This window comes from Syngnathoides biaculeatus, chromosome 22 (genome assembly GCF_019802595.1).
Source record: "Syngnathoides biaculeatus isolate LvHL_M chromosome 22, ASM1980259v1, whole genome shotgun sequence".
NCBI classification, from domain to species: Eukaryota; Metazoa; Chordata; class Actinopteri; order Syngnathiformes; family Syngnathidae; genus Syngnathoides; species Syngnathoides biaculeatus.
In genome coordinates, this window is record NC_084661.1 from 10,763,130 (window position 1) to 10,785,282 (window position 22,153).

Genomic DNA, 22,153 nt, shown 5'->3' on the forward strand with positions numbered 1-22,153 from the left:
TTTTATCCTACTTTGCTGCAAGATATGTTTTTTTTTTTATTCACGAGGTCATCGCAAGACCTGAGAGACTCCATTGTGAAGTTAAAATGTAAATGCCGGCCTTTCTAATGTGTGCGAAATGAAATTAGAACATCCAGTTGGACACGTTTATCCGTCTTCTGACCGATTGCGCTTTTGTTGTTGTTGCCATGGCGCTGGTCTGCATCGCCTCACATTTCCATGGAAACACACACACACACAAAAAATGATGACCGGTGTGATTATTCGAGTGAAGCGGCCTCATTTTACTCAAAATTTATTGGTGAAAGTAATTTCACCAAAAAGTGTAAAAAAAAAAAAGCAGTTTAATCTGCAAGCACAGACTTTAAATAACTCCCACATGTGATCTTAATGGAAAATGGATGCACGATTTTTTAAGACACACATTTGACGGCCGTTTGATTGACACCACCATCCATTTACCTGGATTTAAACTACCTGCACATTATTTTAGGTCGCCTTGGTTAAAATAAAAAAGGTCACATCACGCCTTATTTATAATGCACAGTCACTACTAGTGGACAACTTTAATGGGATCGTGGCGCCCTCTTCTGGCAGACCTAGGAAAATCCCACACGCGATCATAGCGCTTCAGTTCAAGTGAAACATTAAATTTCAAGTGAAACATTCAATTAATTTCTCGGTATTTCAGCAGAGTGTACGTCCTTTTTTTGTGGAATTTTGGTTTGGTGGTGTGTCTCTAAAGGTAAGTTGTTTGTGATTCATGAATTTGAAAATTGTACACAAACGTAAAATACGCGAGAGCTGTAAAAGAAACAATACAAAGATAGAAAATGCATTGATTAATGGATACTTGTTTGCAATATCTGGAAAGGATTCATAATCATTGTAATATGTAACATATCTATAGAATCCCCCAAAATTATTTGAAAAATCTAACGATCTCAGGAAGATCAAATACTTTCCCAAAACTATTAAGGTCATATTGTTTCTGTTTTCAAGTAAGTCTGGGGATTTAGTGTAATAACAATTCAACCAAGTACTTGTTATTTTTTTCGTTTTGTTACATCTAAGAATATATATTAAAAAAATCAAGCAATTTACTAAAAAACTGGAGATAGTGATCATTTATTTTTTTAAATAGCAAAAACTGTCCGTCAAAAACATAGTGACGTTATCCAAATGATACCAACCACAAGGGTAAATGGCGACATCTAGTGGAGAACAGAGTTACTACAAGCACACCTTGTTAAACGCGAAGCGAAGTGAGTTGGACCCTCTTCTCTCCCGCTCGTTTGAGTTAAATTTAAAAATTTCCCGTGTGTTTATGTTATTATGTCGTTGTGCCGGTCTCGGGTGTGTGTGTGTGTGGGGGGGGGGGGGGGGGGGCACACAGGCTGGCACCAGGGGCAGACGGCAGACGTCTGGTTTACCAGTGGGGCGTGTGTGCTGCTAGAAAGCGACACGTGAAAGGGGAAAGCGATCAGGCTCAACTTCAAAATAAAAATCAAGGGGGAGCTGCTTGATAAAAACACGATATTATGAATCAAATTAATCAAATAAATACTTTAAAAAATATATAGTGTAGATTATATTAAAGGTTTAACAAAACTAGTTTATTATACCTATTATTATTGTTCGTTAAAGTTTTGTGTTGAAGGTTAAAAGAGGAAGTAGTAAAAGTGATTCCTTGGCGCTTGACGAGCGATAGCTACCCGCGGGTCGCACACCTCGCACGCCAGACGTTGTGCTCACGACGCACGTGCGGCGAGCGAATGATGACCTTAAGGGAGAGCAAAAGGTTCCCCACTTCCTCAACCACTTCAGTCTGACTTCCCCCCTCCTCCCCAGCTTTTTGTGGCGTCATGAAGAAGCACCACATTCCCACCAAGCAGCAGCAGCAGCCGCCGGCGGCGGCGGCGGCGGCGGCAGTGACGGCGACGACGACTCAGGGCGGCGAGGTGACCGTCCAGCAACTCAACGAGCTCCTGTCGAACGGCAGCGGCTTCTACAGCCTCCCGACGCAGCACTTCAACGAGGTCTTCCCGAGGATCTACATCGGCAACGCGTGAGTGGATGCCCGCTCCCCGCCCTCGCGTTTGTTTTGCTGCCAGCCGGCGACCGCCTGTTGTTTTATTGTCTTTTTTTCTTTCAATCAACATACCATTGGGGCACCCTTTAAATTGGGTTTTGTGTTACGCCCTGACGACAACATCGACGTTCAAGAAATTAGTTCAGTTGTGGAATGGTCACATCCACAAATGGCCTAATGAAGATCTAGACCTTGAATCAGATATAAGCCGAAAAAGCTACACAAAGAACTAAATCTTAACCTAGACCTGAGCCTACCTCAACCGTATCTATATCTGGTCAAGTCAAGATAAACGAAACTAGCCCTACCCTGATTCCAAAGACGAGATCTGGTTGAACGCCAAGACAAGCTATACCACCTAAACCTAAAACTCAAACTAGTTCCTATTCCAAAATCTGAAAACATCTATATAGTGTGTATTCAAAACCTAGACATCTACCCAAACCAAGCTCTAAACCAGGGGTGTCAAACTTTTTGTATCGCGGGCCACATTCTTGTCAGATTGAAACCATGAAAATTACATTAATCAACTAGTTTTGGAATCAGAAATCAAGGATAATGGGTTTTTCAATTATTGTTTATGTTTGGTAAGACAAAAATTCTTGCAATACCTCTACGTCATCATTTTATTATATGACAATTTTGAAATTTTGGTACAGATTTGAACCAGAAAATCACCTAAAAAATCTTGCCTTCACGGGCCACGTAAAAGCACGTGGTGGGCCGCATCCAGCCACCGGGCCTTGAGTTTGACACCTGTGCTCTAGACCAAGCTGTAAATGTAGACAAGCTCTACATCTAGAGTTAGACCTAAATCTAGATATACAACTAGAATTTGACTTGGATTTAAACTTGATACTAGACCCATTACCTAACCTGAAACTAGACCAGAAAGTTGACCTAGACAAGAGCTGCGTCTTAGTTGTAAATATAAACTAGCTAAATCTAGACCAGGATTTTGACCTAAACCAGCATCTACACCATGTCTTGGTCCTAGACTTGGTCTTGACGTGGACCTAAAATCTCAAACTGTACTCAAAAGTAACCTGAAACAAACCCAATAGTATCTTCCAAAATTGACCTACAGCAACATCAAATTCTCAATCTGTACTTAACCCAGATCTTGGGCCCATATTTAAACCTAGACAAGACCTATAAGACCTAAACCTGGACTACAGGTGTCAAACCCAAGGCCCATCGTGTGCTGCAACTTTTCTTGGATGTCTGTAAAAGAAGAAATGCCATAGAAATGTAAATCTTTTTGCGAATTGCTGTAGTTCTCCTGATACCAAACAAACCTGGTGACCCCCCCCCCCACCCAGGAATGACTTGCATCAACTATTACAGTAATATTTTTCTTGACAAATAACGTTAAAAGAGGTGCCTTATGTTAAAATGTGTTCGTCAACATGTTCCCTACAAAATGAACATATTAAATGTTCAATTTAATCGGGAAAACCGCTCAGCTGGTTGAACCGCAACGCCGCAGTCCCTCCGGCTTGCTCGCATTCTTTTCTCAGGTTGAGTTGCAAGGCAAAATATTTGCGCTTTGGAAACACATACCTCCTTAAAAGTTTTCAACTTAAAAAAAAAAAAATGACATCACTGCTTTTGCAATGTATAAATGGTCTTTAGGCGTAATTGTCTTCCGCTGGATTCCTCGCTAGAAAAATGATTCTAGAAAAAGGCTGCCGAAGTGTATTCTGGACGTGTTGTCTGTTTCCTAGCCGTAATTTAAACTCTCAAGTCCCTCTTTTGAAAACGGGTGCCTCGAGAGGTCAGAAAAGTCGCTAGCGTGACCAAATTGCTGAGTTGGCCATGCTGAATGCAGCCATGTTGTTGTTGCAAGCCAAAGCTCTTATCAGGGAAAGAACATTCTGGAGCGTCGCCTTTGTTGTTTTTATTGACCCAGCGTAGGTGCTGTTGTCAAGGAAAAAGCAGAAGGACATCAGAGAAGGCGGCGAGGAGTTTAGCATCGCACCGCTCCCAGTCTTTTGGTTGGAGGAGGGATTTTGCGGCTCGGCAGGCGCTTTAATGGATCGCCGCTACAACAAGATCAATATAATCAAGTCTGGAAACAAAAAGATGTCGGCACTCCTCCCCCTCTAATCTTCCCTGTGCAATTAGTGAGTGTTCAAATGGGCGGGACAAACACGAGGAATTGAATGTTTTGTTTTTTTAACGTTTGCATGAGATTTACAAAGGGATTTGGTCTTTGAAAATGTTCAATAAAGGTCCACTGTCATGAAATGTATGATTTTAGTATGTTATTAATGAAAAAACGGCAGCCCATAATGGACCAATGCGTTTTTTCACCACAAAACATGATTTCGACATGTATGGCTTTTTGTAACTCGCCCCATGAAAATCCTCTCGAGGGATTTGTTTTCGAGAAGAAGCAGGAAGTGACGTACAGGGCAGTAGCGCACTCAAGCGGACTCGTTTGTTTCTATTAGTTTTACCTGCGAGAAGGTAGCTCGCTGTTCCTTTGTGTTAGCCAAAATGCCGGCTCGTTGCATTACTGGATATTGCTCGAACACTCGGGATGAAGGATTTACCCTTCATAAGTTTCCAAGAGACCCGGTTAGTCGTGAAGAATGGATTGCACGGGTTCAAAGGATGAGAACTTAGTGGGTTCCAAATGATTGGTAGGTGTGTATACAGCTACTAAAAAAAAAAACAATCGTTTGAGGGAGGACGTAATCCTTTCAGAACGTAACAAAAGATCTGTGTCCATAAGTCAGAGGTGCTAAATGTGTCAATGTGCCCGTCGGCGCCGTGTCCGCCGATCACGGCTTCGGCCAGGGTGGGTCCTCTACACCGTGCGCAGGTGGATCGGACGCGGAGGTGGTTTAGCCGCATGCAGTTTGGCAGTGATCCGCATATCATCTAAATATGGCTCGAAACGATAGGGTATTATTGCCTCTGTCACTTCACTCGATTGTGAGATGTTCTCTTCTTTGAAAAAAGAGCTTCCGTTTCCCATAGTAGGTGGGCGGACGAGCCGGCACCAAAGCCGTGCTTTGCGGACGAGCACGGCTTCGGCAACGCTGGCTCATACATTCTGTCTGGGAGTCTGTTGTTGGTTAGGAGTGATCCGCACATCATCTAAATATGGCTCCAAACGTCAGAATAACATTGCTCCGGTCACTTCACTCAGTTGTCAGATGTTTTCCTCTTCGAAAAGAGCTTCCGTGTCTGAAGGGCCACAGCGTGTTTTTGATGGCGAATGTCCGGGGTGACGTCACGGGCAGGAGATGCGACCTGTTATATGTATTTTTCATTTCAATATCTATTTTACAATGTTCATAGGGGTGACACTTGGGCTTTAAGTTCTCTCAAATGGTCTCCGAGGTATTGACCCACTTGAGGCCTGAGTCCGTCTGAAAAAGTGGTTTCATTGCATCCCTACAAAGCACTCATTTTGTCTAAATAAGAATCCTCACCTTAGTCCAACATAGTTCCTTGGCAGCCAGATGCCACCAAATCAATATTTTCCTTGCTTTTGCAGCCCACAAAAGGGTGGCTGCCCCCCAAAAACCCCACAAATGAGCACAGGGGGTTCATTTTGTGTTGTATGAATGGCAACTTGTGGTTTTTCAGACTTTCATGTTCATTTTTTCAGTCAGGAGGATGAACGCTCGTTCCCTCCCTCTCTCCGCAGGTTCGTGGCCCAGAATACAATGCGCCTGCAGAAGCTGGGCGTCACGCACGTGCTCAACATGGCGGAGGGCACCTCTTTCATGCACGTCAACACCAGCGCCGACTTCTACGCGGGCACGGCCATCGCCTACCACGGCATCAAGGCCAACGACACGGAGCAGTTCGACCTCAGTGCCTTCTTCGAGGAGGGCGCCGCTTTCATCGACAAGGCCCTCGCGCACAACAACGGCAAAGGTGACGCCCGCCGCCGTCCCGTTTCCGCGCGGCCGTCTTCGCAGACCTGTCTCGTGATCAGATCACGTCAATGGATAGCAGCAAAACGCTCCATCCTCTTCGTATATTTTACATAAATTGTCAGATATCAAAGATGCAGCCTCAGCCTTCTGTCAAACAAAAAATGCTGCACCGAGTTGAATATTCAGAGCCAAGATCAAGCATGTTGTGCTGCGGTGTCAGATTTTGCTGCGCGCGATATTATCAGGATATTTTTGAGCAGTGTTTGCAAGCCTACTCTCCAAAGGTCGGAGCTCGGGAAATTTTAATGAGCACCTGCTTCGTCGTTGCTGCAGTGCAGACGCTGTCAACCCTATTGAGCTTTTTTATTTTATTCACTGTGAAGATGATGCCTGGAACCATTTAAAAGAAGAAGAAGCAAAGTTGTGATCAGATCTTAACTCCTGTCCCATGTCCCTGCCCCGTCATATCATTATTATTTTTATTTTTGCAAAAGCTCCTCAGCAGAGCAAAAACATGCACAAATACTTAAAGCCCAAGTGTCATCCCTATAGATAATGTCATCAAAAATACATATAACATTCTTCACTTCAATGTCTATACGAAAAAGTAAATATGAGCAGAGAGCTCGTCATTGTCATTCCATGATATCCAAGTGGTCGCCATATTGGCTGCAACTTCTGCCCGTGATGTCACGCCGGACATTCACCATTGAAAACACGTTGTGGCCTTTACTGTGGGAGACGAACACGCCCCTTCTGACACGGAAGAGGAGAACATCTCACAACCAAGTGTAGTGACCGGGGCAATATGACCCTGTTGTTTTGAGCCATATTTAGATGATATGCGGATCTTGGCCAAACCACCTCCACGCCCGATCCGCCTACGCGGGCGATGATTAAAAACAACGCCACCCGTGAGCAACGATGACGCCGCGGCCAAACCGCCTCCCCATCCGATCCACCTCTGCGGCGGAGATGAGATGGGGATTCACAAGGCCTGCGGAGGCCGTCCTTCAGCGGCTGCTCGACAGATTTAGCACCCCCAACTATTGTTTTTTTTTTTTTTTTGTAGCTGTATACACACCTACCTGTCATTTGGAACCCACGAAGCTCTCGTCCTTTGCACCTGTGCAATGTATTTTTCACGACGAACCGGGTCTTTTGGAAAAGTACGAAGGGCGAATCCATCCTCCCGAGTGTCGAGCAATATCCATCAATGCAACGAGACGGCTTTTTGGCTAACACGAAGGAAAAACGAGCTACTTTCCAGCAGGTAAAACTAGTAGAAACATACGGAACCCCTTGAGTTGGCTACGGCCCTGTACGTCACTTCCTACTTCTTCTCGAAAACAAATCCCTCGAAAGGACTTTCATGGTGGGAGTGACAAAAAGCCATATACGTCAAAATCATGTTTTGTGGTGAGGAAAAAACGGATTGGTCCATACCGGCTGCCATTTTTTCATTAATAACATACTAAAAATCATGCATTTCATGACACTGGACCTTTAACTTCCACTTGGACTCAGTACATAATTGGGAAACACTGGTTTAGAGTACTACAACTCCCAGAATGCAACGGGCTCGTGCTCAACCCATCCCGTTTTGTCTGTCAGGGAAGGCGTACGTGCACTGCCGGGAGGGCTACAGCCGCTCGCCCACCATGGTGGTGGCCTACCTCATGCTGCGCCACAAAATGGACGCCCGGCAGGCGGTGGCCACCGTGCGGCAAAAGAGGGAGATCGGCCCCAACGACGGGTTCCTGCGCCTGCTGTGCCAACTCAACGAGAAGCTGGCCCGGGAGGGCCGGCTGAACGGCGAGGTGGGCAAACTAAAGACCAAATGAGTACAACTTCCCATCATGCCTTTCACCGGCGTCCCGCCGCTCCCCAGGACTCGTCCCACAAACCAGCACCCGTCCGAGGGGAATCCTGGAACATGCTTTTTCGGTCATTGCGCTCGCACACACGCGTCCGTGTTTACCTTTTGAATGTCCACGACGAGCTGCCGTAAACTCACCGATCCCGCAGACCTCACAGAACCGAGCTACTTCAAGCATTCCAACGCCTGCGTGCTCCCGAGATTCCTAACGCGAAAGACCACCGCGCTGTCATTCCGAGGTTTCACTGCCGTGAATGTCGAAATCCTAAACAAATGAAAATAATAATAATAAAATGCGGTTAATCACGGTGCGAACAAACGAGGCGTAGAAGCATTCCGTGAATCCGCAGCAAAGTTTTTTTGAATTAAAAGCGACCCATGCTAACGCGTTAGCGTCGTGGATTCTTAAAAAAACGCTCCTCTGTTACGCTATCCAAATGCATCATGGGACAAAAGTGGCCCAAGTCGTCATGTGCAGTGCCAATTTGCACATCCCATACATTGCACTTTTTCCACCTCCCCAGTTTGTGTGCAGTGAAGCATTGCAATATATGTCAATACCCCCCCCCCCGCGCCGACTTATGTACAATATATATAGAATGTAAAGATTATTTAACACGTCATTTGCGCCTCGTGTGTCGCTCATCCCATCACTGAAGTCACTATTTATTCCTCCTATATGTATGAATATATGCATACGAATATCTACATGTTCTGTGCGTATTGTATATACATATTTACTGTCCGTGTTGACATATGAATGTATGAGCAACGTGTCTGTAACGTGACGGTATATTGTCTGTGCGGCTCCTATATCACTTTATCTTCGTCTCGACGAGTAAATAACCGATCCCTTCGCCGCTATTATACGTGTACGGCGATATATGAATATTCAAATATGGTGTGCATGTGAAACCGTTGCCAGTGATCGCAATTGTGCGATCCGGGGTCACGAATTGCGCGTCAAGATTGTGGTCATGACGTCACGGCCTCCATGTTTGTTTTCTCCCACTGAAAGTTGTTTTGTAGCACCAATGACAACGTAAGGATTTTCCAGCAGTGACCCGAGCCTCCGCTAGGGGGAGCCCTTTCATTACACTCAATAAAGCAGCTCCATCCAGTCACCGTGGCTGCAGCGGTTGTCCAGCCAAACGCGAATCCTGCATACTTAAATGCTGCCAGATGCATGTGCAGCGTCGCTCGTTGACGTCCAAACACACGTCGGCAGGTTGAATCTTATCATCGTGGGGGGGAGTCACGAGATGTCCTCCCCCGATTTTGGCTCGACCCAACCTCGTAGCCCCACGTCACCACGTGTGCTCAGTCCATAGTGTTTGGCGACTAACATCAGGTGCACTCGTTCAACAAGCGGAGATCTTTGTCAAAAATGTGTCACAGCATGCCCCCCCCCCCCCCCCCCCCGCCCCCAGTCACCTCATCACGACCCACAGACCACACAAAAAGTAGCGCGGATACAATATCGCCTCCTTTTGAGTCCCACACACACAAATCTACTGCTGCACCAATGCCCAAAGGCCTCTTTAAACTACTAACTTGTTTTGGGTTTGTTGTGGTTCCCAGCGCAAAAAAATCGAGCCATCCATCCATTTTCTTTGAGCGCTCGTCCTCATTCGGGACCCGTGAGAGCCAGAGCCGGTCGCCGGCCAATCACGGGGGGGGGGTATAAACAACCATTAGCTCTCTCATTCACACCTAGAAATTGGACAAGGTCTCGGATGAACCTGGTATGCACACTTTTTGAATGTCAGATGCGATTACACAATTTCAAAACATTAAACCTTAAACGTGAAGTTCAAACTGGGTTAACCCTTTCAGGGTTATGCCGGTGGTCCATTTCAGGATCCGCGGTATCCCGAACTTTTCGAGCTGTCATTCCTCTCAACATTCCAACTTAAAAGCTCTCATCATGCAAAAATGAAACAATCTCCATCGTAAAATTTGGCTTCAAATTTCAGCTCGTCGTATTTCGTGACGCCGACTTTCTGAAACGCTTTCGCATCCAAGCCGACACTGCCACCAGCTATCTACTCACTGCAAATCTTCGAAGTTGACCTTTCGACCGGGTTCTGTTCCAAACGTCAACAATTTCCCCGCTTCATTTACTTCCAAGTGTACAGACGGGCAATGCGCCACCAAGCGTCTCTTTTGGGCGCTTTTGACCAAGCGCTGCTTTGTTTTCAGAACTCCGAATGTAAAATCGTATCTCATTATATCTATCTATCTATATATATATATCTATCTATATATATATATATATAGAGATATCTATATATATATATCTATATATATGTGTGTGTCTATGTATGTATATATACTATGTACTGTGTAACATGCACTAAGTGGTGAATTGCTGCATTTAATGTCCAAGCTGGCCTAATGTATTTCTCGGCAGTATTGTTTGGTTTACCGCTTGGCGAGGAGGGGGACGTAAGCGGATGTTCATTGAGTTCTTTTTTTGGTGGGAAAGGACCGGGAAAAAGTTCTGGACGTATTTCATCATCGTCTTTGGAAAACTGCATCACAAGCCCGATACGGCTAATTATAATAAAGTCACAGTGTGGGGTCAAGAGTATTGCGAAACATTGAGGAGTATGCTCATTTGACTCCCAAACAACTTCCTGCGATTTTTTTTTTTTTTTTTTTTTTTTTTTTTTTTTTTTTTGTGGGGTGGGGGGGAATCCAAATGTGAAGTCTCCCATGGTGTAAATTGGACATCTGCACTTGAACTCTCCTTTTGTTGGAAGCCCCGCGTGGCCGACAACCGATACGCCGCACATCGTGGAAACTCATCTGGCTTGAACTTGTTCACCTTGTCCCCCCCCCCCCCCCCCCCAACCCCTCCCGCAACATTTTCCCACCTGAGAGCTTTTCAAACAAGTGCCGGAAAGGAGCAACAAAAGTGGGGAGTTCAGGCCAGGTGGAGACGCCCCTTTCGTTGTGTTCAATATTTTTTTTTTCCCCTTCTGCCTGAGTCCTGTTTTTCCCGTTTCCCCACATTGAAGATGAAGATGATGATGATTGATGACGACGACCCAAACAACACCGCAGCCCACCTGAAGCCTTACAGTGTGTCGTTCAGTTGATCTATTTCACCTCACGTGGCGAGAAGGCGCGGCTTTGTTGAAGTGCACTTGATTTCAGATTTGTATTTATTCTTATCTTGGACAACTTTGTTAAATAAATTACTGACTTGTCATCTAAGGTCATGGCTTCTCTTTTCAGGGATGACAATTTTCCGCGGATTCGTGGAATTCTGTGGGGTTTTTTTTCAGCTGAAATTGCCATTTTTGTTTTATATATATATATATATATATATATATATATTATATATATATATAATTATGTACTTATTTCTGAAGTATAACTTGTAAGTGCCGTAGCCTATTTGATATAAATTTCACTCAGTCAACGTTTTTATGGCTGAAGTTTGGCAAAATTGTTTTGGTTGTGTGGACTCATATTTTAAGTTTTCAAAATATTATGATTTCCCTGTATTTATACTGTTAAAAGTAACCAGAGGTCACCATTTAGAAGTGTGTTTTATGAAAAAAAAATTGTGCCCAAAGGGGGGGCGCACCCCCCTTTTGAACCCCCCCCCCTCGAAGGCAGGCATTTTCAGTGTTTTTTCCAAATTGGTCATTCTCATCCCTTTTCTTTTTGCTCATGTGTGCAATTATAAAGAGATTTTGAGTCAATTGAAAAGCACTATGTAAGTCAAATGTATTGATTATTATTATTATTATGTATGCGTTATGACTACAATGATCTCTGCATGAAGTAAAAATTAAAATTAAATTTCATAGCCTAGCCCAGCTTGCTGGTTATTGTGAGCCTTTTTAAATAATTCTTTCGGGAGATGTAGAAAATTAATTTGTCATTTGTTGGACATTTATTAAAGACGACAAGGAGTGATGATTTAATTCTGATTCGGAAGTCATTGGTCACGCTCCACGTTCAAGAAATACTGAGAAATTACACATCATTTAGCATCAGTCAAGAGAATTAAAAGTACTGCAGCAAAAAAAATAAATATGTATCCTATTTTCCATACTGTTGTCCTTCTAAACCCATTCATGGACAGGGTGGCAATTCTTTGCCTTATTGGGTTAAAAGTCTGCTAACAGGCCACAATCAAGGAAATAACTTATTTTTCGTTTATGGTTAAGTTATATGATAACTTTACTAATTTATAATCTCGTCCCAAAAATCTAACTGCTAACTTTGACCGATAAATTGTCCTCTCCTGATACCAAATTATGGCTTCAGATTAAAACACTTAAATATTTTGATATACTGAAGGATATAATGCGTGAAAATCATGACGTCCCAAAAATGGGACGCTGCCCACGAATGGGTTAAGATGAGTTGGATATGCTGACGGGCAAAAGTTTGGTTACACCCTGGACTGGTCGCCGGGCACCTGTAGACAAACACGTCATCATCCATCCATCTATTCATTTTCTTAGCCACTTATCCTCACAAGAGTCACGGGGAGTGCTGGAGCCTACCCGAGTTGTCAACGGGCAGGAGGCGGGGTACACCCTGAACTGGTCGCCAGCCAATCGCAGGGCATATCGAGACAGACAACAGTCACAGTCATAATCACACCTAGGGGCAATTTAGACTGTCCAATTAATGTTGCATGGTTTTAGGATGTGGGAGGAAATCGGCGCGCCTGGAGAAAACCCACGCAGGCACGGGGACGGGGCTGAACCTGAGACCTCAGAACTGCGAGGCCAACGCTTTACCAGCTAATCCACCGTGCCGCCCACGTTATAATCATGTAAGATATTATGACATGATAGCTTTGACTTTCGAAGACTTAAAAGTGGTTCACCTGGGTGGGAGGGGCGCTCCAGTCCAAAAGCCAGATCCAGATCCCCCCCCCCCAACCGTCCGCATCCTCTGTCATAGTATCAGAGCAGCTGTGCGGACTCTCAGGCATCACAGCAAACTGTGAAACCTGAACTCAAACTCAAATTTCCATTAATCCTGCCACTCGTAAATTGCTCTTAATGATCCTTTTCGGTTTAAAAACATGAAGACACCCCCGCTGATCCGGGGTCTGTCCGGCGGAGAAACACGGCAGGCGCAGAGCAGGAAGCCCGGCGAGTAACAATGCGCCTGAGTGGGTTATACGAGTCCCCCAATGCAACTTTTTACCCCAAAGCAGCTCTGCAGTCTCATCAGCGTGATGAAGTGACACGTACTCCGACTTTGTGTTTGCTTGTGCATGGAAATGTTTACAGTTGAAGCCGAAATCAGAGCTGACTAACTACATCCTGCAGTTTCCTTGAGAAAAAAAAAAAAAAAAAACGAGGCGGTGTCAATATATATTTAGTTGTTTGGATCGAACACCTCAAATGCCTGGAAACGTGTTTATTTTCGTGAGTCATGCGGACTTTTGCTCATATCCGCTAAGCGAACATCACCTGATGCCGGACGCTTGTTTATGGAGGAAATGATTCATGAGTGAACAACGGCGCGTGTAATCAGTCGCAGGTATTTCTGGCCCTTTTTTGCGGCCGACGTTTTCATCAGTCAGCGGTGAGAGTTTTCTCGGCGGGCCCCGTGTGACGTCCCCTCCTCCAAAAGTCGCCTTTTTCCGTTTGCCGGTCTCGAAAGCGGAACCGATTCTCCGAGGCCCGCGTCGGAGCACATCTGCGGCGCAGCGCTGCTTTATCAGGCAACGTGAAGGCGGAGGAGGTGGCGGATCCGTCTTCTCAGATCCTTTTCCAAGTGGTTTCGCCCGCAGTGTCGAGCGTTTCATCCATGTGCTGTTTTTTTTTATTTTTTTTGTTTTTACTGCACCGCATGTGGATGCGCATGCCAGTGCAACTATTAAAAAACACAACATCACACCCGACACGATCGCTTGTCATCAAGCCATCGTAAATTCAAGACCCACCGCTGTTCTGTCTCCAAAAGACAAACATTATCCGTCAAGTAATTACGTAGTTTACAGTTCCAAGTATACCCATTTTATTCTCGTTCTCTAAAAGGCAAAGTATTGCACAAGATTGCGCCAATGCTCGTGTTTGTAGGGAAATAGTAATTGGTGTCAAGGAAGTATTGACTTGAAAGACTAAGATCCTTAATTTTAAATGAAAGAATAGTAAAGTTTAGCCTGGGTTGTTCATGGGAGTTATGGAGAGTTTTCACCGTATCTCCGGTATGTCTTGGCAGAATCAAATCATCTTGAAGACATTTATTTTTAAGGATAAGACACACACACACACTCACACACACACACGGAGTCAAATACGAAGGATTCACTGTATTGCCGAAAAGTGTTAATGTGGCAACAGCATTTTTGGTGGCATATAGTTGCTGCAGACACTATTTTGGCATTTGTCTAGACGGTAGGTTCCTGAGAGTGGACCAGCTTGTAGAGGGACATTGATCATACGGTTGTTTAAACATCCAAATTCGTTAAATGGAATTAAATTAATCAGAACCGAAGAACAATGAACCGCGGTCAAAGAAGCCCCCCCTTCTAAATCCACCTTTTCGTTCAACCTTCTGGCAAATTCTCGTGAGAGCGCGTTGAGGTTGTACTCGTGGCGGAGGGTAAAAAAAGTCAGGTGGCGTTGTTAAAGAGCAGAGCTGGCGTTCGCAGCTTTCAAACATACCTTTTAGCCGCCTCGCTAATTGCTAAAGGCTGCGCGTGATCACCGCGTTGTGCAACCAGATGTTGCCGCCTCCACCGGCGCGCACCTCTGACACGGAACAATGCGAGTTACACAAAGCGTTTGAAATGTTCACGGGTGCGGCGCCAGACGTGCGCACGTCTGACTTTGACAGCCGGGTCGGATTCAGTCCACGGTCAAAGTCAAAAGAAAAACAACCTGAAATCAATTATGGATGCACAACTTTGTTCTCCAGTCAAGACCTGTGAACAGCAAAATCTAAACCGCGTATTAGGTCCGCAGGGTGTCCAGGCTCTCCCTTAGAGATAGGGTGAGAAGCTCGGTCATCCTGGAGGGGCTCAGTGAGGAGCCAGATGAGGTGGCTGGGGCATTTGATCCGGACTCCTCCCTGGTGCGGTGTTCTGAGCACGTCCCACCAGAAAGAGACCCCCGGGACGACCCAGGAAACACTGGAGAGACTGTCTCTCGGCTGGCTTGGGGTCGCCTCGGGATCCCTCCGGGAGATCTGGAAGAAGTGGCTGGGGAAACTGAAGTCTGGGTTTCCCTCCTGAAGCTACCTCCCCCGCGACCCGACCCGGAGAAGCGGTCGAAGATGGAGGGATGGATTAGATCCATGATTGGACCAATATGTGAACATTTCCAAAGATCTTTCTGTGACTCCTGTGCTGCTCCCGTCGTGACATCGTAAGCTCCTTGCAAGGCTTCAAATGGGAGGTTTTCGGAACGAAGTGGCTATTGAGTGTCGTCAGAAGGTTGCAACACAGACTGGAAGAGTCACAGAGAGGCATCAAACCGGACGTGTTTGGTTATGTATTGGTTGATCAGTGGATCAAACTACTCTAGTGTATTTAGTTAGGCCATAGCCGTGTCTAAAAGTGTCCTTCAGCCATATTTTGGAATCTACTCATGATTCTCGAAAAACTGAAGTCTGTCACTTGCAACACAAGGCACCACTCTGCTTGCAGACTTTTTCAGTTTGTGGCAGGGTTCTGTACCTAGCACCGCAGTTTATAAATTGCCCCTGTTGTACACTTGTGGCACATCGTGACATCACTGTGGCGCCATTGTCTGCCGAGGCGGCAGGGACCACGGTCGTGCCACGCGTTGGCTTCCGTCCAAAGGTGCCGTCACACGCTGCGAAAAAGGTGCAAGCGAGCAAGGTTTTCGCCGTCCGCGGAGTGGAAGCCGCCGCGCGCTGGGTGGCCTCGCAATTGACAGCGCGCCGCCGCCACGGAGACATTCTGCTTGTCATTAGCCTCAGCTGAATTAAACACCGCGGGGGCTAGATTATTCTCACATGCTGCTTTGCTTGACGTATTGATCTTGTTATGGAAAAAAAAAAAATGAGTTGAAAATAACCACGCATACCGTTGGCGATAGTCTGCTTGTACTTACATGCTCAATTAACACCTCTCATACAATCCTGGGAGATCTGCCATTCAATAAGAATGCCAGACCTACCTGCATCCGTCATTGCTCCTAAATCATCCATTTAAAACATGTATACCCACAAAGTGATGTTGATTTGAATCTCAATGCCAGGAAATGCTGTACCTTTTGGTCCCAGCGCAACAACTGGTCTTGAAAGCACCGATCTGTATAGATAGTCAGCATTTTCACGACGCCATATTGCAGGTCAAACAGAGCTGCTCGACATTGAACCGGAACAGAATACTTACAATACCCGAGACCTGTTGTGCAGTCGGTTGTCACAACAGACGAGACGGATATTCAAAGAGATCGTTCTATGGAATACCAGCGGAAAAGACCAGAAAATATCGATGGATTTCGGCAATTAAACATGATGAATGGTGCTTAACCAAAATACACACCAGCGATCGTGTAGAGATCACTTCATTTCAGGTAGGAATTATTCTTCTCAATCTCAAATGACCAAAAATGATTTATAATGATAAATTGGCTCATTTGTCATTTGTCGCAGAGATTTACGGAGGTTAAGTGTGGCCGCAATCGCTTCCGTGTACGTTCCGTGGAGACAACTCCGTCCTCTTCTTTTTTTTTTTTTTTTTTAATTAAAAGTTACTGAAATGGAGTTTGTGTAAAACCAGGGGTCATTTATTTAAATATTGGTATTTGTATTGAACACTAGCTGAAAAGATCGATGGATTCCGGGAAAGGTTAACGTGTGGCCTAACGCGTCCGCGTTCACGAGCCGTCGACCCGTCACTATGTGGGATTTATTCCTGATTGAGAACAGATCCAGCAACAAAGTATTTGTACGCGTCCAGACTTTTATACGCGTTCAAACCTTTGTGTAAATGTCGATGACTTACTCACCAGATCCATGTGTATATCCAGTTGTCCAAGACAAGTAGAAGCAAATTAACAGTCCAATTTCTTATCGGCGAAAACCTCGACTTCAGCATTAAATACGGGTCCTCCATGATGAGTTGATCTAATTTTTCCACGTATATTTGTTTATTTTCACCTTCTAAATGCTGGGCGTCGTGCTATAAGACATATTTTTGTGTCGTCTACAACTGACTTAGCATTGAGCAATGCTTAGCTTGACCGTCAATATGGCTGGTCACGTGACTTCGGTGACGTAGGTCCACGAGCTCTATACGAACAGTGCGAGTCCCAAATTACTGGAAAATACAATCTCGCTCAGTCATGGCATCTGTTCGTCATCATTTCACCGTGCTTGTAGGGAATTTTTGACCATTCTTCCAGAACCGCATTTTGTCGGAGCACATTGAAGGTAGACGAGAAAGTCTGGATCTCCCATCCTAAAGTCAGTTTGAGTTTTGGGGATATAAGTCTGACTCGAGTCAAGTCATATGACTCAAGTCCTTCCTCTCTGGAAAATCGTAGCTGGTCTCATCGGAAGCAGGAATAAGCGTTTTGTGTATGAAACAACCAAGTGGCGTACAACTGCTGAAACGTAAGAACGGGTATGGTCCAAGGTTTAAACAAATTGCCATGGTTCTTGGAAATTGGGACCAAATGTCACAGGATTCCATCGGTAGGTCAAGACTCTTTTACGGGAAACCTTAAGGAAAAAAATAAAATAAAATTCAGGAGCTTAAGAGCAGCCATCATAAAACCAAAGATCAATGTTCTGGGAAAGTTTAGTTGATTCTCCTTCATAAGAAGAGCACATGTCCAACAAGCAAGGGCCTCAGGGTTTGTTTGGGACCAGTGCCATTGAGTGTCTGAGGTCCAGCCAGCCTCGCTCCCACAGGCCAACTTCCTACTTGGCAGCTTCAATGGAAGCACTATCAATTCTGAAGATTATCTGAATAGTCCGCAGACCAACAATGAAGATGTGGTGATTTACCGCCGCCAGGGGTCCGGGTTTTTCTGTGCGGAAGCCTCGTAAAAGATCAGAGTGCTGCGAGCGTGCCGTTTGGGGCTTGTTGTGCCTCGGCTGCCCCGTAGCAGGCACTCAACTTCCGCTGAACTGGTTCCCTGTCAAAGAACCCCCCCCCCCCCCCCCAAAAAAAAAAAAGAACTGAGGCTGCAGCCAGCAGATAAACTGCGGGGATAAGAACATAACAGCTCTGGGTGTTTGAAACAAGGTCAAGGCAAAGATAGGGAGACAAGTAATATTTGTGAAACCCAGACCTTTACTTTTCTAAGTGGAATAAGTAGCAGCATGTGTTAGATTGGGCTCTAAAAATGTGGATCTGAGGACAAAATGCCTGCGAATGGGCTGCCATATGTCTGCACTTTCGCTTGAGATTTTGCCGTCACAACTGATAAGCGCACGTCCGAGTGAAGCGGACTCTGCGAGAGGGACCCGGTCGGGCCGGTATGGGAATACGGCGTCACGTTCGCATCCGGCGTGTTTCTCAGACGAGGGCTCGCGCGTATGTTGGACCGCTCGCCGCATGTGTATATTGTGGTTCCGTGCGCCGATTGCTGCCACATGTCGTTGCAACAACAAGGCTAATACCGCATAGGTTGCAAGCTTGATTGACACCCAGCTCGTGTTTGAGTCGCGTACCAGCACCAACCGCTGGATGTGTGACGTGGTGACACGAGGCGCTCTTGAAGCGGAACCACTAGCGAGGAGACCCTAGAGAACATTTAACCCTTCTTCTAAATCACTACAGTGGAGTACGATTCCCCCATTTTATTCTGTTGGATTTCAAAATGAAGTTTGTGAGGCGTCAAACTTTTTTGCATCGATCGCCAATGTTTCGCAGTAACTCTGACATTGCGTAGTGCTCTGTCCAAAATCTTAATCCTGTGTACAATATCCTTGCGTGAAATAGTTGCGACCTCTCTGTAAAACCCTCTTGGACAAGTCTGGCGCATTTGGCAAAAAAAAACCATACTGCAATGTTATCGGGAATCCACTTTAAACCTGTTCTGTTCAGTCGCCATTTTGGACGAGTGTTGTAGATGGCAACGGTCGCTAAGGGGGGCGGAGCTGAAGAGCGCCAGTCGGAAAGGTCCATTCTTTAACAAGGGGTGGGAGTGGGGGTGGGGTGAATGTAAATAGGTAAATTCCAGGAAACAGTGATTCCCAGCTGGTGGATCCGGACCTGAAAGTGGACCACAGATTCTTAATGGTTGGGTCGTGGACACTGGTGCACCATAGCTCAGTGGTTAGAGCATTGGTTTGATAAACCAGAGTTTGTGAGTTTGTATCCCAGAGGGTTTGGGTCAGGAAGGGCGTCCGGCGTAAAAACCGTGTCAAACAAATACGAGCGTTGATCTGAGATGTCGTGCTATGGCGACCCCTAACGGGACAAGCCGTAAGAATCTTACCGGGTCGTGGACACTTGGAAGTAAAGTATTACTCAGGGTCCTCGGTTCATGTACCAACGCACGACCTGCTGTGCTTTATTTTAGCTCAATGAATAAAACTGAGATGCTGTTGGTAAAGCCCCATAAGTGTTCATCCCTTCGCGATTTGGAAATTGGGATCACAGCCAAGCTACTTGCAGAATGTCGGGAACTGGTGAAAAGTAGTCGCAAGACCCCACGTGCGATGACTGGAGAGTTTAGTCGTTTTTGGTCGCGTCGCTCGTTTTGTAGACACTACGGAAATGATCTTCCCCAGAAGGCATACATACAAATGGGGAAAAACAAGATGATTAAGATTCAAAGACGACTAATGTCTGTGGTTCAGCTTCTGATTAATTCAAAATTGAATCGAGATGATCCCGGTCGTTTTTCTTCTCTCCAGTTTTGTTTTAGACGCACAATCTAATGAGGTCCACAAATCTGCCCTGACAAAAAAAAAAAAAAAAAAACAAACAAAAAAATCATTTGGTTCTGAGTCTTATCAGCGCGATTGCCCATAAATAAATTTGTGCCCACTTTCAGACCAAAAACTGTCAGCGCAGGAAGGAGCTTTCAACGCTGATTTCAAGATCGCCGAGCAGCGCCTCCCTCTCAACTTAAATGAAAGTTGCGCTCCGCCATCAGCTGCAGCGCTGGCGGCGTTCTTCCAATGTGGTGAGCATCTGATTGTTATTTCACTGCAACCATGATTAAAAAAAAAAACAGAAGAAGAAAAGAATAATGCGGGGCAGGGCCCGGGGGCTCCCGCAAAGGAAGCCGTAAAGGTCCAAATGGAGATTGTGACTGACGTCTGTCGCGAGACGGTAATCAGAAAGAAGCGCTCCATCCCCGCTTGGCACCGCTTCACACGACGACGACATGACGCGGCATCTCATCGCGTGGACACATGGGAAGCATCTAGTCATGCAAGTACAATCATGTACTTCAAAACTGCATTATGTAGGATCAGACGAGGGATCAAATCTCATGTAAAATGTAAGATTGCCATCACGCTAATCCACTCCGTGTTATTTATAGATCACATTTTCTGTCGATCAAAGTGCGCGATATAGGATACAAAATTATATTTAAAAGTATAAAAGGTGTAAAACTTGAAACCCGTTCAAAAGAAAACATTCCTTAACGACAAAAACAAATGACTGTTGTTCTCTTAAGTGATGCTTTCATTGATTTGTTTGCGTAACAAGAAACTTTGATTTTTTTTTTTTTTGGTACTCTAGTTTATATATTTTTTTCATTAAAAAAAAATTCTTCATCTTGAGTTACGCAACGAAGTTCACGATGAGCAGCAGCGAAGCAAAACAAAGTGAATTACATGGTGTGTATTTAACAAAACTCCATCAACTTTGTCATGAAAGACTGTTAGCTTCATGCTACCGCATAATGAAAATCACCATAGAAAGGCTGAAGAAACTAGCATTGCTATAACTGTAATTCTCAACCTCGAAACTATTTTCTTGGATACAAGCAGTCGTACTGCAGAACGAGCAAATCATAACAACGATACAGCCATATTTTCTTAATGCTCTGCCTGTGTGGAGTTTGCATGCTCTCCCCGTGCCTGCGTGGGTTTCCTCCGGGCACTCCGGTTTCCTCCCACATCCCAAAAACATGCAACATTAATTGGACACTCTAAATTGCCCCTAGGTGTGATTGCGAATGCGACTGTCTCTGTGCCCTGAGATCGGCTGGCGACCAGTACAGGGTGTCCCCCGCCTCCTGTCCGTTGACAGCTGCGACAGGCTCACGCACTCCCCGCGACCCTCGTGAGGATAAGCGGCTAAAAATATGGACAGATTGATGGATTGTTTCATCATCAAATAAATCCATACAGTTTTTCTGTGTTATACTGCCACTGGCGGCTAAGCTGCACACACCAGAGTGAGCAGCACAATGCCCATTGAATAATCACGATACACAAACTTTCAAACTCTTTACATTATTTTACAATATCTTATTAGTGTACGTTTTATTAAGTATAATGCAGTGGACTGCTATTTTTGAGCTGAACAAAACACGTTGTAAATGTGTTTTTTTTTTTTTTTTTTGGGGGGTGCTGGAACCGATTAGCGCCCTTTTTCACCACGGAAGATGATTTGAAGCGTTTTGCGTCACGAGCGTCATCAAATTCATAACTCACAAACTCATCACTGTATTTGTTCACTTCAAAGAGTTGTCGGTCGTTTTTCTTGATTTCTCCATGAAAGACGAATGAACGGTGGAAGTTCTCATTTCAGTTGAAATTGTTTTTTGTGATATTTTTGTGTGGTGTGCAGTATAAGCGGAGGGATGGATGGATGGATGGATGGATGGATGATGTGCCTTGGACATTGCCCTTTCCCCGTCTCCCTCTAGAAGGCAGTATTAGCACAGTTAACATCCACGTAATATGTCAAACCCCTTAATCCAAAGGTCCCTCACCTTGTTTTGCACTCAGACTGAAGGTGATTAAAAAGCCAAACTATGTATAAAACGAAAAAAAAAAGGGCAGTAGTTATTCTGCTGAGTTCATAGAGAGCAAAATTTGGGCCTGCGAATGCTCACTTTTTGCTGGCTCCGTCATCCTCCTCCCGAATTTTTATGTGACAAATCAAAGAGCGGCTGGAGAACAGAGAGGGGAAAAAAGAAAAGAAAAAAGACTGCGGAGAGAAGGACGGACACGTCTCGGGGGAGGGGGGGTGTGTGACCCGCGAGGAGGTCGAGATGTCGTCCTGATGTTAACCCGGGTCGTGGGGAGAGCGCGGGGATCTTAATTTGGAACGCTTTTCCTTTCCTCCGAGGAGCGCACATCTGTCAGTGCTCGTCAAAGGCGCTGACATGCCGAGAGGCTCTC

At 45.2% G+C, this 22,153-nt stretch overlaps 1 protein-coding gene across 1 annotated transcript; it reads left to right on the forward strand.

Moving 5' to 3' along the window:
* The first annotated feature begins 1,671 nt into the window (after positions 1 to 1,671).
* On the forward strand, positions 1,672 to 20,441 carry dusp3a (dual specificity phosphatase 3a). Its single transcript, XM_061810538.1, has 5 exons — positions 1,672 to 2,068; positions 5,757 to 5,989; positions 7,606 to 7,811; positions 19,843 to 19,974; positions 20,052 to 20,441. Exons 1-4 carry the CDS (start codon positions 1,866 to 1,868, stop codon positions 19,918 to 19,920), a joined length of 720 nt encoding a protein of 239 aa, XP_061666522.1. The 5' UTR covers positions 1,672 to 1,865; the 3' UTR covers positions 19,921 to 19,974; positions 20,052 to 20,441.
* Positions 20,442 to 22,153: the final 1,712 nt, after the last annotated feature.